Source organism: Salvelinus sp. IW2-2015, linkage group LG23 (genome assembly GCF_002910315.2).
Source record: "Salvelinus sp. IW2-2015 linkage group LG23, ASM291031v2, whole genome shotgun sequence".
Taxonomy (NCBI): domain Eukaryota; kingdom Metazoa; phylum Chordata; class Actinopteri; order Salmoniformes; family Salmonidae; genus Salvelinus; species Salvelinus sp. IW2-2015.
The window spans coordinates 29,399,695-29,415,543 of NC_036863.1; the positions used below are offsets into that span (position 1 = coordinate 29,399,695).

General features: G+C 42.6%; 1 protein-coding gene across 2 annotated transcripts; it reads left to right on the forward strand.

Annotated features, from left to right (window-relative positions):
* The first annotated feature begins 797 nt into the window (after positions 1 to 797).
* LOC111950279 (death-associated protein kinase 2) lies at positions 798 to 15,463 on the forward strand. Of its 2 annotated transcripts, XM_023967721.2 has the most exons (12): positions 803 to 1,330; positions 10,127 to 10,250; positions 10,525 to 10,746; positions 11,552 to 11,690; positions 11,863 to 11,992; positions 12,729 to 12,777; positions 12,901 to 12,927; positions 13,184 to 13,336; positions 13,449 to 13,494; positions 13,688 to 13,777; positions 14,016 to 14,102; positions 14,446 to 15,463. In XM_023967721.2, the coding sequence occupies exons 2-12, from the start codon at positions 10,189 to 10,191 to the stop codon at positions 14,524 to 14,526; spliced, it is 1,086 nt and encodes a 361-aa protein (XP_023823489.1). In that variant the 5' UTR covers positions 803 to 1,330; positions 10,127 to 10,188; the 3' UTR covers positions 14,527 to 15,463. The 2 variants fall into 2 exon arrangements, with proteins under 2 accessions (XP_023823490.1, XP_023823489.1); XM_023967722.2 differs by lacking the exon at positions 14,016 to 14,102 and having other exon boundaries at positions 798 to 1,330.
* Positions 15,464 to 15,849: the final 386 nt, after the last annotated feature.

The following is a 15,849-nucleotide window of genomic DNA, read 5'->3' on the forward strand; positions in this document are numbered from 1 at the left end:
AGGAATCGTAGGACTTATTTTCTTTAGAGCTGCATAACCAAGTCCAAGTTCGTGGGCTAAAATAACCATATTCACACATATCAAATGCCACATTTCCCCTGGAGCACTCCTGCAGCCTGGAGGWMGTGTAAACACTCCTCCTAACTGCATCACKATCACCTTCACAGTCTGCACATTCTATCATGACTTAATTACCTAATCACTGGTTGGTGAAGTCTATGGTGATTTTCAGTCCAGTGTTTAGACACTTAGGCCAAATCAGGTACAGGTTGGTTTATTTGAGACATGTGAAATAAAAGCCACTGTTGTCTGGTTGATCGCTGCTAGTTGTCATCTTCATCTCAACTAATTTGCGTCTCAAAGCACTGTTGCGGCCTACCGCCTTTTCCTCCTCAACCTGTACTGTCACTGCCTCGATCGGCGGATMAGGCACGTTTTTTCTTTCATTCACTGCTTTTCTCGCATTGGCTAACTGCGACCATCTATTTTATTCACATACTGTCTGTATATTCTTCTAGATTTTCAAATGTAGTCTCTCTTTACGTTGATTCTTCGCGGGAGATGCTTTCAAACATGGAAGTGGTGTGCGGCACTTGAGGCATTTTAACCAATCAGGTTGCCGKAAGGGCCATTAAATGCCAGTAACCAGTCGCATGTCAGGAAATTTCTMATCTTTTAACACTACGTCTATGGGAAAATATAATCCAAAAGTAACKGAAAGTAGCCTAATCGGATTAAGTTACTGCGTTTGGGTAATGCAAAATTATGTTGATTACAACGTTGTACAGGTAACTAGTAACTAACGGATTACATTTAGGGTTACCTACCCAACCCTGCCTTTAGGGTACTTTTTTACCACATCACACAGTAGGCTACAACTCCAGTGTACTGTGCAGTAGGCCTATTTGCAAATGGCACGCAACATATCCAAGAAATTGGATTGTAGTAGACTAATCAGTGGATTGATTCAGGGACACCACAGGCACCTTTTATAGTCTACATGAATATTGGAGTTTAAAAACAATTTAAAGTATGCGAGGGCTTTCCTTGGTGTATGTCGCGTATCTCTAGCTCCCCTGTAGGCTTGGGTTACCAAAGCGCATTGAAATAAAGGGAGCCGTCGAACCAGTCTGGCTACTACTCTCTCTCCGGCACGGAAACTGGTTGCTGTTGGAATACGGCACAACCAAATTATTTCATTTCAAGGGAGACACATTTACTTTACATTCGGGCGTTCGTAAAGCCTACTACACAGGTGAAGAAATTGAAAGTTGTGACACGCCCAACCTCTCATCATAGCTGCGCCCGAGATTATCGTGAATTTATTTGGGTGAGTAGTTTTAACTATAACCACCGTCTACAGACCTTTTTCTCAAACGAAAGATGACCCAAAATCCGTTTATTTGAGTAGGTTTATTTATGAGGAGCCATTTCCCTCTTGTCTGTCTGTTGGTTCCATTTGAGGGAAATCAAGCGATGTTGGCCATAAAAAAAGGGATGTGTAATGTCAAACAAAACCCATGGACGCCGCTTTTACAATGTCACAAATTACGCATCAACTTTTCCATTGTCACTTGTTTCAGGCCTGAATGGATGATGCCACGTTAGATTCTATCCTTCACACACAAGTGGCCAAAGCATTCCACCCCCCTTCATGTCAATTTTCACAATTGTTTGATATAAATAACCCACTTCTCATTCATGCACTCTGTCTGTCTGTCTGTCTGTCTCTCTCTCTCTCTCTCTCTCTCTGTCTGTCTGTCTGTCTGTCTGTCTTATGGGACATAGCTGTGGTGATACCCTATATGTGTCCTAATCTCTGGGGCTATACAGATGCCATATCTTAATTTGATCATCCTGTTGCAGTAATGTTCCTGGACAACAGGAAATGCAAACTTGTAGTGTATTCAATGTTTAAAAAGGCTTCTAAAATGTGTAATTTCCACATGTCAGACTTGGTTTGCCTTAATGAAAAATGTATCAACCACAGGAGGTTGGTGGCACCTTAATTGGGGAGGATGGGCTTGTGGTAATGGCTTGTGCGGAATTAGTGGAATGGTATCAAACGCATGGATTCCATGTGTTTGATGCCATTCCATTTGCTTCGTTCCAGCCATTATTATGAGCCGTCCTCCCCACAGCAGCCTCCTGTGGTATCAACCCCTACAAAAAATGTCTATTGATTATAACAATTCCCATTTCCTGTTGCGACAGGATTATATTCCTGTTGTGTGAAACAGGCTCAAATTAAGATACAGCATCTGTATATGTTTTTCTATTTGGACAGTCAGTCCTTGACAATGGATGTACTGGAGTAGACGTTTTACTAGTGTTACAGTAGTCTAGTAGTGGACCAGAATAGGTCATGCATATGACATGCAGTCAAATACACATGCACATACACGTACATAGAGTCACATGTACACAGTCACAAGTTCACACACAAATTAACTTTAAGGCACACCTGGTAATTGAAATGCATTCCAGGTGACTATCTCAACTGTGAAGTAACACATGGAATCATGTAGTAACCAAAAAAGTGTTAAACAAATCAAAATATATTTTAAATTTGAGATAATACAAAGTAGCCCCCTGTTGCCTTGATGACAGCTTTGCACACTTGAGGCATTCTCTCAACCAGCTTCACCTGGAAGGCTTTTCAAACAGTCTTGAAGGAGTTCCCACATATGCTGAGCACTTGTTGSCTGCTTTTCTCCCACTCTGCAGTCCAACTCATCCCAAACCATCTCAATTGGGTTGAGATCGGGTGATTGTGGAGGCCAGGTCATCTGATGCAGCACTCCACCACTCTCCTTCTTGGTCAAATAGTCCTTACACAGCCTGGAGGTGTGTTTGGTAATTGTCCTGTTGGAAAAACAAATGATAGTCCCACTAAGCGCAAACCAGATGGGGTGGCATATCGCTGCAGAATGCCGTGGGAACCATGCTGGTTAAGTGAGCCTTGAATTCTAAATAAATCAGTGTCAACAGCAAAGCACCATCACACCACCTCCATGCTTCACTGTGGGAACCACACATGTGGARWTCATCCGTTCACCTACTCTGCATCTCGCAAAGACACAGCGGTTGGAACCAGAAATCTCAAATCTGGACTCATCAGACCAAAGGACAGATTTCCACCGGTCTAATGTTCATTGCTTGTGTTTCTTGGCCAAAGCAAGTCTCTTCTTATTAGTGGTGTCCTTTAGTAGTGGTTTCTTTGCAGCAATTGGACCATGAAGGCCTGACTTATGCAGTCTCCTCTGAACAGTTGATGTTGAGATGTGTCTGTAACTTGAACTCTGAAGCATTTATTTGGGCTGCAATCTGAGGTGCATTTAACTCTAACTTATCCTCTGCAGCAGAAGTAACTCGGTCTTCCTTTCCTGTGACGGTCCTCATGAGAGCCAGTTATATCAAAGCGATTGATGGTTTTTGCGACTGCACTTGAAGAAACTTTCAGTTCTTGAARTTATCCGTATTGACWGACCTTCRTGTMTTAAAGTAATGATGGACTGTTTCTCTTTTSTTATTTGAGCTGTTCTTGCCATAATATGGACTTGGCCCTATTTGGTAAAAAAACACCTTCCTTATACCACCCCTACCTTGTCACAACACAACTGATTGTAGCAAATGCATTAAGAGGCGGCAGGTAGCCTAGTGGTYAGAGCGTTGKACTAGTAACCGAACGGTTGCAAGATCGAATCCCCAAGCTGAYAAGGTAAAAATCTGTCGTTCTGCCCCTGAAGAAGGCAGTTAACCCACTGTTCCTAGGCCGTCATTGAAAATAAGAATTTGTTCTTAACTGACTTGCCCAGTTAAATAAAGGTTAAAAAAAAGAATGATAAGGAATTTCACAAATTAACTTTTAACAAGGCACACCTGTTAATTGAAATGCATTCCAGGTGACTACCTCATGAAGCTGGTTGAGAGAATGCCAAGAGTGTGCAAAGCTGTCAAGGCAAAGGGTGGATACTTTGAAGAATTTCAAATATATTTTGATATGTTTAACACTTTTTTTGGGCTCCAGAGTGCGCAGCGGTCTAAGGCATTGCATCTCAGTTCTTGAGGCGTCACTATAAACACCCTGGTTCGAATCCAAGCTGTATCACAACTGGCCGTGATCGGGAGTCCCATAGGGCGGYGCACAATTGGCCCAGCGYCGTCCGGGTTTGGCCGGTGTTGGCTGTCATTATAAATAAGAATTTGTTCTTAACTGACTAGCCTAGTTAAAGGTTAAATAAAAAATAAATATACATTATTACATGATTCCATATGTGTTATTTCATAGTTGTGATGTCTTCACTATTATTCTACAATTTAGAAAATAGTAAAAAATAAAAACCCTTGAATAAGTAGGTGTCTAAACYTTTGACAGGTTCTGTATACACGTCACATGTCCTGCCATTGTCTCCCAACAAAGGCATAGACACAAACACCCTGTCATCAGACTCTTCTCTTTTCAAACTAGCACACATACACAGACACACTGTCATTTCACACATGCATGCATGCACACATACACAGACACACACATCCTGGTTTTTTTTACCATATTTTTTCCAATTTGCATCAATGCATATTGTCAGACAGACATTCAGACAAATGCACCGGTGTGAGCGAACACACACACACACACACACAGACAGAAAAATTATTGTGAGCCCATAGCCACAGGAAGGTGTTTGGGGGTGCGTAGTTACAGACAATATCCACACTGGGCTGAAGACCAGAGTTACCGCTTACAAGGAATTGGACATGGACGCATACAAGAAAGCCCGATATGACCTCAGACGAGACATCAAACATGCAAAAGAACAATATAGTAGGAATCCTATTACATGGGCTCCAACTCTCATTTTATGTGGCAGGGCTTGCAGACGATAATGGATTACAAAGGGAAATCCAGCCGTTTAAAMGTTTTTCTCACATCGGCCATGGAGAGCGAGATCACACAATAATCCTAAAAACAGGGGCTTTCASGAAGGGAGCATAAAAAGATTGTGTGATCTCGCTCTCCATGGCCGATGTGAGCAAAACGTTTAAACGGGTTAACAATCACAAGGCCGCCTGCCAGACAGAATACCAGGGTTCGTTCTCAAAGCATGTGCAGGCCAGCTGGTARGTGTCTTCAGATATTTTCAATATCTCCTTGTCCCAGTCTGTAATCCCAACATTTTTCAAGCTGACCAACATTGTTTAAGTGACTATSGCCCTGTAGCACTCACATCTGTAATTATGAAGTGCTTTGAAAGGCTGTTCATGACACACATCAACAACATCATCCCAGACTCCCTAGACCCACTCCAATTTGCATACTGCCCCGATCCACAGATGATGCAATCTCAATTGCACTTCACACTGCCCTCTCCCACCTGGACAAGAGGGGAAATAACTATGTGAGAATGCTGTTCCTAGACTACAGCTCAGCGTTCAACACCATAGTCCCCACTAAGCTCATCACCAAGTTAGGGACCCTGGGACTGAACCCATCCCTCTGCAACTGGACCCTGGACTTGCTGACAGGTCGGCCCCAGGTGGTGAGGGTAGGCAACAACACCTCCACCCCGATGTCCCTCAACACAGGCCCACCGATGGGTTTGTGCTTAATCCCCTCCTGTACTCCCTGTTCACCCACGACTGCGTGGCCACGCACGACTCAAACACCATCATCAAGTTTGCTGACGACACAACGGTGGTAGGCCTGATTACCGGTGACAGTGAGTCAGCCTGCAGGGAGGAGGTCAGAGACTTACCAGTGTGGTGCCAGAACATCAACCTCTCCCTCAACTTCAGTAAGACCAAGGAGCTGATCATGGACTATAGGAGAAAAAGGGGAGAGCACGCCCCCATCCACATCGACRGGGCTGTTGTGGAGCGGGTCGAGAGCTTCAAGTTCCTTGGCGTCCACATCATTAATGACTTAACATGGTCCACACCCRCACAGTCGTGAAGCGGGCACGGCAGCACCTCTTTCCCCTCCGGAGGCTGAAAAGATTTGGCATGGGCCCTCGGATCCTCAAAGTTCTACAGCTGCACCATCGAGAACATCTTGACTGGCTGCATCACCGCTTGGTATGGTAAATGACAGCAAAGCGCTATAGAGGGTGATGTGAACAGCCCAGTACATCACTGGGGCTGAGCTCYCTGCCATCCAGGACCTTTTATATCAGGCAGTGTCAGAGGAAGGCCCGAATTGCCATAGACTGTTCACTCTGCTACCGTACAGTCGTGGCCAAAAGTTTTGAGAATGACACAAATATTAATTTTCACAAAGTCTGCTGCCTCAGTTTGTATGATGACATTTTGCATATACTCCAGAATGTTATGAAGAGTGATTATGAATAGTGATTGCAATTAATTGCCAAGTCCTTCTTTGCCATACAAATGAACTGAATCCCCAAAAAACATTTCCACTGCATTTCAGCCTTGCCACAAAAGGACCAGCTGACATGTCAGTGATTCTGTCATTAACACAGGTGTGAGTGTTGACGAGGACAAGGCTGGGGATCACTCTGTCATGCTGATTTGAGTTTGAATAACAGACTGGAAGCTTCAAAAGGAGGGTGGTGCTTGGAATCATTGTTCTTCCTCTGTCAACCATGGTTAMCTGCCCGGAAACACAAGCCGTCATCATTGCTTTGCACAGAAAGGGCTTCACAGGCAAGGATATTCCTGCCAGTAAGATTGCACCTAAATCCACCATTTATCGGATCATCAAGAACTTCAAGGAGAGCGGTTCAATTGTTGTGAAGAAGGCTTCAGGGCGCCCAAGAAAGTCCAGCAAGCGCCAGGACCGTATCCTAAAGTTTATTCAGCTGCGGGATCGGGGCACCACCAGTACAGCGCTTGCTCGGGAATGGCAGCAGGCAGCTGTGAGTGCATCTGCACGCACAGTGAGGCCAAGACTTTTGGAGGATGGCCTGGTGTCAAGAAGGGCAGCAAAGAAGGGCAGCAAAGAAGCCACTTCTCTCCAGGAAAAACATCAGGGACAGACTGATATTCAGAAAAAGGTACAGCGATTGGACTGCTGAGGACTGGGGTAAAGTCATTTTCTCTGATGAATCCCCTTTCCGATTGTTTGGGGCATCCGGAAAAAAGCTTGCCCGGAAAAGACAAGTTGAGCACTACCATCAGTCCTGTGTCATGCCAACAGTAAAGCATCCTGAGACCATTCATATTTGGGGTTGCTTCTCAGCCAAGGGAGTGGGCTCACTCACAATTTTGCWTAAGAACACAGCCATGAATAAAGAATGGTACCAACACATCCTCYGARAGCAACTTCTCCCAACCATCCAGGAACAGTTTGGTGACGAACAATGCCTTTTCCAGCGTGATGGAGCACCTTGCCATAAAGCAAAAGTGATAACTAAGTGGCTCGGGGAACAAAACATCGATATTTTGGGTCCAKGGCCAGGAAACTCCCCAGACCTTAATCTCATTGAGAACTTGTGGTCAATCCTCAAGAGGTGGGTGGACAAACAAGAACCCACAAATTCTGACAAACTCCAAGCATTGATTATGCAAGAATGGGCTGCCATCAGTCAGGACGTGGCCCAGAAGTTAATTCACAGCATGCCAGGGCGGATTGCAGAGGTCTTGAAAAAGAAGGGTCAACACTGCAAATATTGACTCTTTGCATCAACTTCATGTAATTGTCAATAAAAGCCTTAGACACTTATGAAATGCTTGTAATTATACTTCAGTATTCCATAGTAACATCTGACAAAAATATCTAAAGACACTGAGGCAGCAGATTTGGTGAAAAATGTATATTTGGGTCATTCTCAAAACTTTTGGCCATGACTGTACATTGATCTGGTACTGGTACTCCCTGTATATAGCTTCATTCTTTTGTGTTTTATTTTCTTCCTCTTGTGTTACTATTTAGTTATTATTAATATCTTTAAACTCTGCATTGTTGGGAAGGGCTCGTAAGCAAGCATTTCATGGTAAAGTCTACACCAGTTGTATTCAGCACATGTGACAAATACAATTTGATTTGGTATTTAGTGATAGAACTTCCCATGACGGAGTGTGARGAGTATATAGATGTATTATCCGACTATTGATTGGAACCCGTTATCATGCCGTACATCACTCATACACAGAAACCCCCAGGCCCTGCAGACGAGCCACATGGGCATATGGACACACCTCTCTGTCTTTCTCTTTTCACAGAATGATTCTCATCTGTGTTGTGGTTAAGCAGGCCCGTGGTTAGTTAGTGTGTGCGTGCTGACAGCACATTGGGGTGTTCACTGATAAATGAAGGATATTTCCGGGGATATGTAAATATTTACAGATACAGAGCATGCCTTTGTGCTCCAGCATCAGCATGGAAGGATGTGTGTTGGTGGTTGTGTGTAAAGAATAATTATTTAGTTTTCGTTGCTAAATCAACAAGTCATAATGGAACATTTGTTAAGCATTCATTAACGTGATGTAATAACATCTCTCTTACCCATTTAACATTCATAAACAACTTCCATACCTCAGGCAAGGTGATGTCGTCTCTCTCACACACACACACACACACACACATATACAGACACGCAGCAGAAAATGTCTGTTCTATATAAAACATCCGGATAAGGGCGCTGTCAGTGGCTGCCTTTGTTCAAGTTATCAGTGTTAGTGCAGGACTAACCATCAAACACACACATGAAATGCAAGGAAGCAGTGTAGTAGTTTGAGTTTTTTTCAATCGCTTTGGTGATCTTTTCATAAGTATGTGGTGCATTTTCTAATCTCTTAGTGTACAAAACTCCAAACTGGTAAGACTTGTAAAACAGCAAATCTTGAATACAAAATAAAAGGTTTTGAATATATTTTGTTTGGAGACTTTCACCCCACAAGCATTGATCCAAAATATATGTTTAGGGAAAGGGGGATACCAGTCAGTTGTACAACTGAATGCATTCAATTGAAATGTGTCTTCCCCACTGAATCAGAGGTGGCTGCCATAATCGACATCCATGTCTTCGGTGCCTGGGGAACAGTAGGTTAACTGCCTTGCTCAGGGGCAGAACGACAGATTTTTACCTTGTCAACTCCGGGATTCGATCCAGCAACCTTTCAGTTATTGGCCCAATGTTCTAACCACTAGTTTACTGTGAAATACCATGAGAACATTGATTTAATCACAAACGCATCATGATATCTTCTGAATTTAGTTATTTTAACTAACAGTTCATCTAATAGCAACAAATGCAAGATGCAAAATTGCCCTTTGAATGTAATGTATATTACACTGTTTTCACRTTAGGCAATACACTGGCACTACCCATAAAAATAGACTGAAAATGTATTTAATTTCTATCCCATGTGTGATCAAATTGCTATAGCGTAAATTTAAAGGGACTRTTCCCGCGTTCGGGGAGACTGCATTCACAGTAAAYGCTGCATATGTCGCCTCAATCAGAAATGACCTTTAAATTTCAATCGCGTTATAGCGCTGAACTTTCACAATACAAATTKAATTGGGGCCTAGATTTCAATCGTGCTACAGCGCAGATCTTCAGCATTAAGTATTGCATCGAGTCAATTGGAAATGTGCTTAGAGTTTTGAAACAACTGCCTTTTTGAGGATCTGTTTTGTACTAACCGTTGTGACATACTTGTGAACATCTCACCAAAGCGATTGAAAAAACTGTAATGTTATACAAATCATGGGGTTTGGCTGTTTTTTCTTGTGTTCGTAGCTACGCGAAGTAGGGATGATAAATACATTTGAAAAAATCCTGCCAAACCCCCCCTCCCCCCAAGCCAACCTAAAACATCTGGAAAGGGAAAGGGGGATACCTAGTCAGTTGTTCAACTGAAATGTGTCTTCCGCATTTAACCCAACTCCTCTGAATCTGCCAGCGACCACTGTTGTGTGGGTTGGTGTGTGTGCCTTTTTCAATTTATGTCCATGTCTGTTTCCATTAGTTTATAGTTTATCTACTTTGGTCTTGCTGCTATAAGCTTGTCATAATTCTATCTACACACAGAGTTCTGTTTATTGTCCCGGCATTCTTCCATGGTTCCTGATGCTGTCTGGTGCCTTTCCTTGCTTCTATCTTTTTTTAGTTTACCTTCCACATCTGTTCTGTCATCCCTCTTTCTTCCCTCACTTCTACAGAATGCAGTAGCTCTGGAAAACAATCAGAAAAAGAGTGTGAGGGAGGGAAAAAGAGCAAGACCATGGCTCAGATTAAACTGCAGAATGTGGAGGACTACTATGAGATTGGAGAGGTTCTTGGCAGGTGAGTGAGAAGGTTTGGAGTATTGAATGAAACAGCACTAGACTTGAATTTACGTTCATTTGAATTGATTTGAATTTAACTTTACGTAATTTACTTATAAAGCTAGGAATACACTGCTAAGTAAATAGTACTAGAAAGGTGCAATGCCCCTCAGTTACCCTCTCTCAAATTCAAACAGGCTTTAGGCCTATTAGCATCACAGGAGTAGTTCAGCGTAATATAGAGCACAATGCAAAAGTTCCCTATGATAACATCCCTCTCTGCCCCCCTCTAGTGGTCACTTTGGGCAAGTGCGTGCGGTGCTGGAGCGGGCATCCGGGGTCCGCTGGGCGGGGAAGTTCCTGAAGCTGCGTCGGAGCGCCAGTAGTCGCCTGGGCCTGGAGAGGAAGAGTGTGGAGAGGGAGGTGGAGATACTGCAGAGCCTGCAGCACGCCAACGTCATGGCCCTCAGGGACGTGTTTGAGAGTCGCGCCGAGGTGGTGCTCATCGTGGAGCTGTGAGTCAAGTGGGGACAGATGGAGGGAGGGGGAGACCTCTGCTGGTCTCTGTCTCTCTGTCTGTCGTCCCCCCTCAGCCCACAGCAGGTGGGATGGAAATAGTTGCGTAGAGCACCACTCTCACTCCCACCCTGTTTAATGGGAACACAATGAGAAGCACTTGGTCCTGTCAGCCCATCTAATCCTCCTATCAATGCTAGMACTAATCTAGTAGTCCAGGCCAGACAGACAACTCAAAACTATTAATATAACTGAACAACCCACAGACACACACAACTGCAATCAACCTGGTGCTGTACTCCAAGAGACAAGAGTGTGCATGAAAGTGTGCATGAATAAAAGATCTTGAAGCAAACYTTTAGGCTGATTCGCTTTTGAGTAACTTTAATAGGAATGACTGAGATGCCATTTTCATAATTTGGTCTAGTTATTATAAGTCGACAGATGTAGGATCTTAATTTGAGCCAGTTTGATACAGCAGGGAAATAATCCTGCAGCAACAATACATTTTAATTATGTGGATTATAATTAATGGAYATTTGTRTAGGGGTTGATACATTATTCATAAAGGAAAATCAAGTCTGAAATTTCAAAGTGGAAATTAAACTTCAGAAGCCTTTTAAAGTCTCAAATATATTAATGGTTTTAAATGTTCTCCTGCAGCAGGATGGTCAAATTAAGATCCTACATCTGTATGTGAGAAAGATATTCTACTGACAAACTTACATCTATTTAATTCTATATTTTTTTCTCTCTCTTTTCTCTCTCCTCCACCCCCCCACTCCCCTCCCATCTCTGCTCTAGTATCAGTGGTGGGGAGCTGTTTGATTTCATAGCAGAGAAGGAGAGCTTGTCTGAGGAGGAGGCCATAGAGTTCCTGAAGCAGATCCTCAAGGGAGTTGGCTTTATGCACACTAAGAACATTGCMCACTTTGACCTCAAGGTGAGACACACAAGGATAGAAATAGAGCTGATAGAAAGCAGTGTTTCCCCGTACCATGAATTAGGTGGGACGGGCCCCCCCTTTCCTGACCCTTGTCTAAATCCATTTGGGCTGTTTTTCATTCCGTCAGGATTTGGCATTGTGTGTGTAACGCTCTCTGTTTTCCATTTAGCCAGAGAACATCATGCTGGCAGACAAGATGATGCCACACCCCCACATCAAGATCATTGACTTTGGACTGGCCCATCGCCTCAAACAGGGGGAGGAGTACAGGTGCCTCTCTGGGACCCCACAGTACATCGGTAAGTGGAACATTCCACGTGTTTACCGTCTGTGTTTGTTTGGTGGAAATTGTGTCAGTCAGTATGTGTGTCATGTGTGAGCATTTTGTTAGTGTGTGATAATGGTGTGTGTCTTCCTGTCTGTTTTAGTTTTTATTTAGCCTGAGCCTCTAGAAAGGTGCTGAGGTTTCCATGGAGACAGTTTCCAAGGGGTAGTAGTGTGGTTGTGGACAGGATGTGACATCAGAGCACGTGGTGGGGCGCTGGGGGTAGTGAGAGATGTGTGACTAGGTGAGMAGTTTCAACAGGCCTGAAGTACGTGATGCAACCTGAGTCGCCAACACAAAGAGTGTAACGGAATGATTACTTTAAGAAAGGGCAGGAGGGTTGCATGGGCATTATTGTAGGGCCATGGATTCTACCATAACCCACTCATTCCCCAACTAGTTGCCCATTTTCATGTGTTTTACTGTAAGATTTTAGAGCATTTAAAGTCTGTTAGAGAATGCCATTATGTTGTGCAACAGCAGTGTTAGCATCACCCAGTGTTTCCCTAACACAATGACACAGTGACTGTTGTGACAAAAGAAAGTTACACTCTCCTCTATTGTATTCTCAGGTCCTTACAAAATATGTCTCTATTTTTTTACTATTTGTTCCTTTCATCTCTTACACATACTCTGTTCTTCTGGATAAGGCTGGATTGTGTTATGTGTATCATTATCTTTCTCTCTCTCCCTTTCCGTTCTCCTTCCAGCCCCTGAGGTGATTAACTACGAACCCCTGAGCGAGGCAGCCGACATGTGGTAACCATTACTACAATGTTATTCATTAGAAAAACAAAACAAAATGTCCCAGCTGTCTTGACTGCCAGGGTAAATAGTTTTGTRCACAAAKTCACTCATATCTCTCTTCTCTTTCCTCTCCAGGAGTATTGGTGTGATAACCTACATATTGTGAGTATACAGAACAAGTGGACAATTTGAACATAACATATCGTAGCTACCAGTGGAGGTTGGTGGGAGTAGCTATAGGAGGACGGGCTAATTGTAATGTCTGGAATTAAATTTATGGAACTGTATCAAACATGAAACCACGTTTGATTCCATTTATTACATTGCAGCCATTACAATGAGCCTGTCCTCCTATAGCTCCGCCCACCAGCCTCCTCTGGTAGCTACACATATTCTCTAATACCCCCCTATTCTACAGGTTGAGTGGTTTGTCCCCCTTTCAAGGAGATAATGACGAAGAGACACTAAAGAACATCGTGGGGATGATCTATGAGTTTGAAGAGACCTATTTCAACCAGACCAGCGCCATGGCCAAAGACTTTATTGAGAAACTGCTGGTCAAAGACCCAATGTAAACAAATGATCACGCATTCATTCATTAGTGTAATTGATATGGTTATTGTCTATAACGTCTGTATACTATGCAACAGTCTATTACTTAATGATGTGTGTCCCTCCTACAGAGAGAGAATGACAGCGAATGAATGTCTAGTACACCCTTGGATCAAGGTGAGAGAATTGTGATTTGATTGGGGTAACTTTAATACATAAACCCAACATAAGCACATTATTGTGCTGAAGGTTTGAGTAGGAAAGCTTAAGTTGTGAGTATGATTCACACTGAAAAGCTGTGAACTGCATGTCACTTTGGATAAAGGCTAAAGCGTCTATTAAAATATCACATTAATTCCTTGTTTATCAGCCCCTCACGCGTAAACAGGCGGCTAACAGAAGTCGATCATCCATCAACATGAAAAGCTTCAAGAAGTTCAACGCCAAGAGGAAATGGAAGGTAAGGGCCAGTGGTGCATTTCAATACTCCACAGTAGCTTCCTCTTCTTTTYTCCTACCCTATATCTGCGTTGGTGTGCAGTAGTCCTACAATATTGGTGAGAGGGGGACACCTGCTGGTCCAGACATTGTATTGCATCATATTTTCCTTATTTTTCTTTCAAAAGTCCTGCTTTCCTATGGACACCTTACCTTCTCTTTTCATACCCTTCTTAAACACCCCCCCCCCCCCTCTGTAGATGTCGTTTAACATGGTGTGGGCGTGTAACAGATTATTTCGCCTGCAGTTGCAGTGTAAAAGCAGGTCGCAGGAGGACCCGGAACTGGTAAGAGAGAGAAAGGACTGGGTCCAGGAGACGTGCTGGCTTCTGCCCTTTTATTAAAGTCTGACTAAGACCTGTAGAACTAGCTATGTGTACTGTCTGGGCAATCAATAATGCCAATTTTAGTCAATCGTAATATACTAATCAATTATATGCCATGGAAGGAACAAAAACAGGAAAACTACACCGCTAGCAGACAGAAATTTTGCACCCATATTTCATAATAATATTACTMTACCTTTATTTGAACTGTTATAAAGCCTTTATTATCCTCTCAATATCAACATATTGATGAGGCTGTTGATATGCTTATATCTGACTATCTCTGCATTTGTCCACTTGTCAGAGGCAGTGTGAGAGCGACCAGGAGGACACGGAGACCAAGCCTGCTTCTCTCATTCGCCGCAGACTCAGCAGCAGTTCCTAAATAAGACCACTGGGGTCACTAACACAGCCTCAGACCACCTCTATCCATCCCACCATGGGGAAATGGAGAGAAGCCTTTTGTGAGTGATGCACCGGTCAACAATACTCTGAGTTACAGAATGACTGACTATGGCAGTGACAATACGCGTAACGAACACGTGATGTGCAGGTGCCTAAAGCCAGTGTTAGTCCACAGAGTTGAATCTTAATGTCTCAGACTTTGTTCCTGATAAAACCAGTGTAGTTTACAAACCTCTTCTGTTGCTCTTCACGCCCATTTGACCTAGGTGTAGCCATTTTCTGAAATGTATTTGTCTGTGCCTTTTAAGTTTGACGCATTTATTTTCTGAAAATGCCAAAACCTTTGTTTAGGTTTGATCGTTTACAGGATAGAGTTTGTCCCACTTATAGCTAACCTCAATTGCAATTATTCTGCCTTACAATATTATGTGGTTATTATTTAGCCTCTGACACATGTTCTGATATTGTTGACTGCTGTATGCCTATCAAAGGTCAAGACTTTTCCAAACTGATTTTATTTAATTTTCTTAGACATATGCATTTTATACAATTAACTAGAAAAAGTACTTGGTAACATACATTATTTGATTGTGTCATAATTTTGATATCATAAGTTTATACAGAGCTACTGTACTATACACAGTTATAGCCATGTTTGATATTGTTTGACACTGACATGTGTAATGTAGTCTTAGTGTGTAGAGCCCTTAAAAGCCTTACCAAACATTATCTTAGATATACTTTATTGAACATTTCAACTATCTTTGGSTTATGTCAAGGGTCAAATTTATAGTTGTGTTTTTTAAATGGAAAGCTATTTTATAACCTTGTGTAGGCTTGTTTTTTTATATATAATAATGAGAGTTTAATACTGACAACCAAGTTTTGTGTGATGGTGAATAAAAAATGTTAGTCTATGATGTTAAAGCTATTACAGTATATACATTTGTTACTTTGAAAGCCCACAATTTTAAAAAGACAGCAGACTATTTGCACTGGGTTGAGTCATCCGTTTCTGTGACACATGATGTTACCATATTTGAACCATGAGGTCAAGATAGTCAGTAAACTGCAACCTGTATCTAGCTTGATCTCAGTGAACCTAAAGTGAACATCACAATCATTGTAAAAGTTCATTGTAACAGACAAACAGTTTAGAAGAAGTGAAGCCTMCAAACTTCAGTCTTTCAGTTCTTATTCTAAGTGTTCTAAATTGGTTCCAGGCTGTCATCCTCATTCTTATCAAAGGGTGGGGAATTGTTGCCATTTTCCTCTGGGTTTATACAAGGGTATGGCGGTTTTG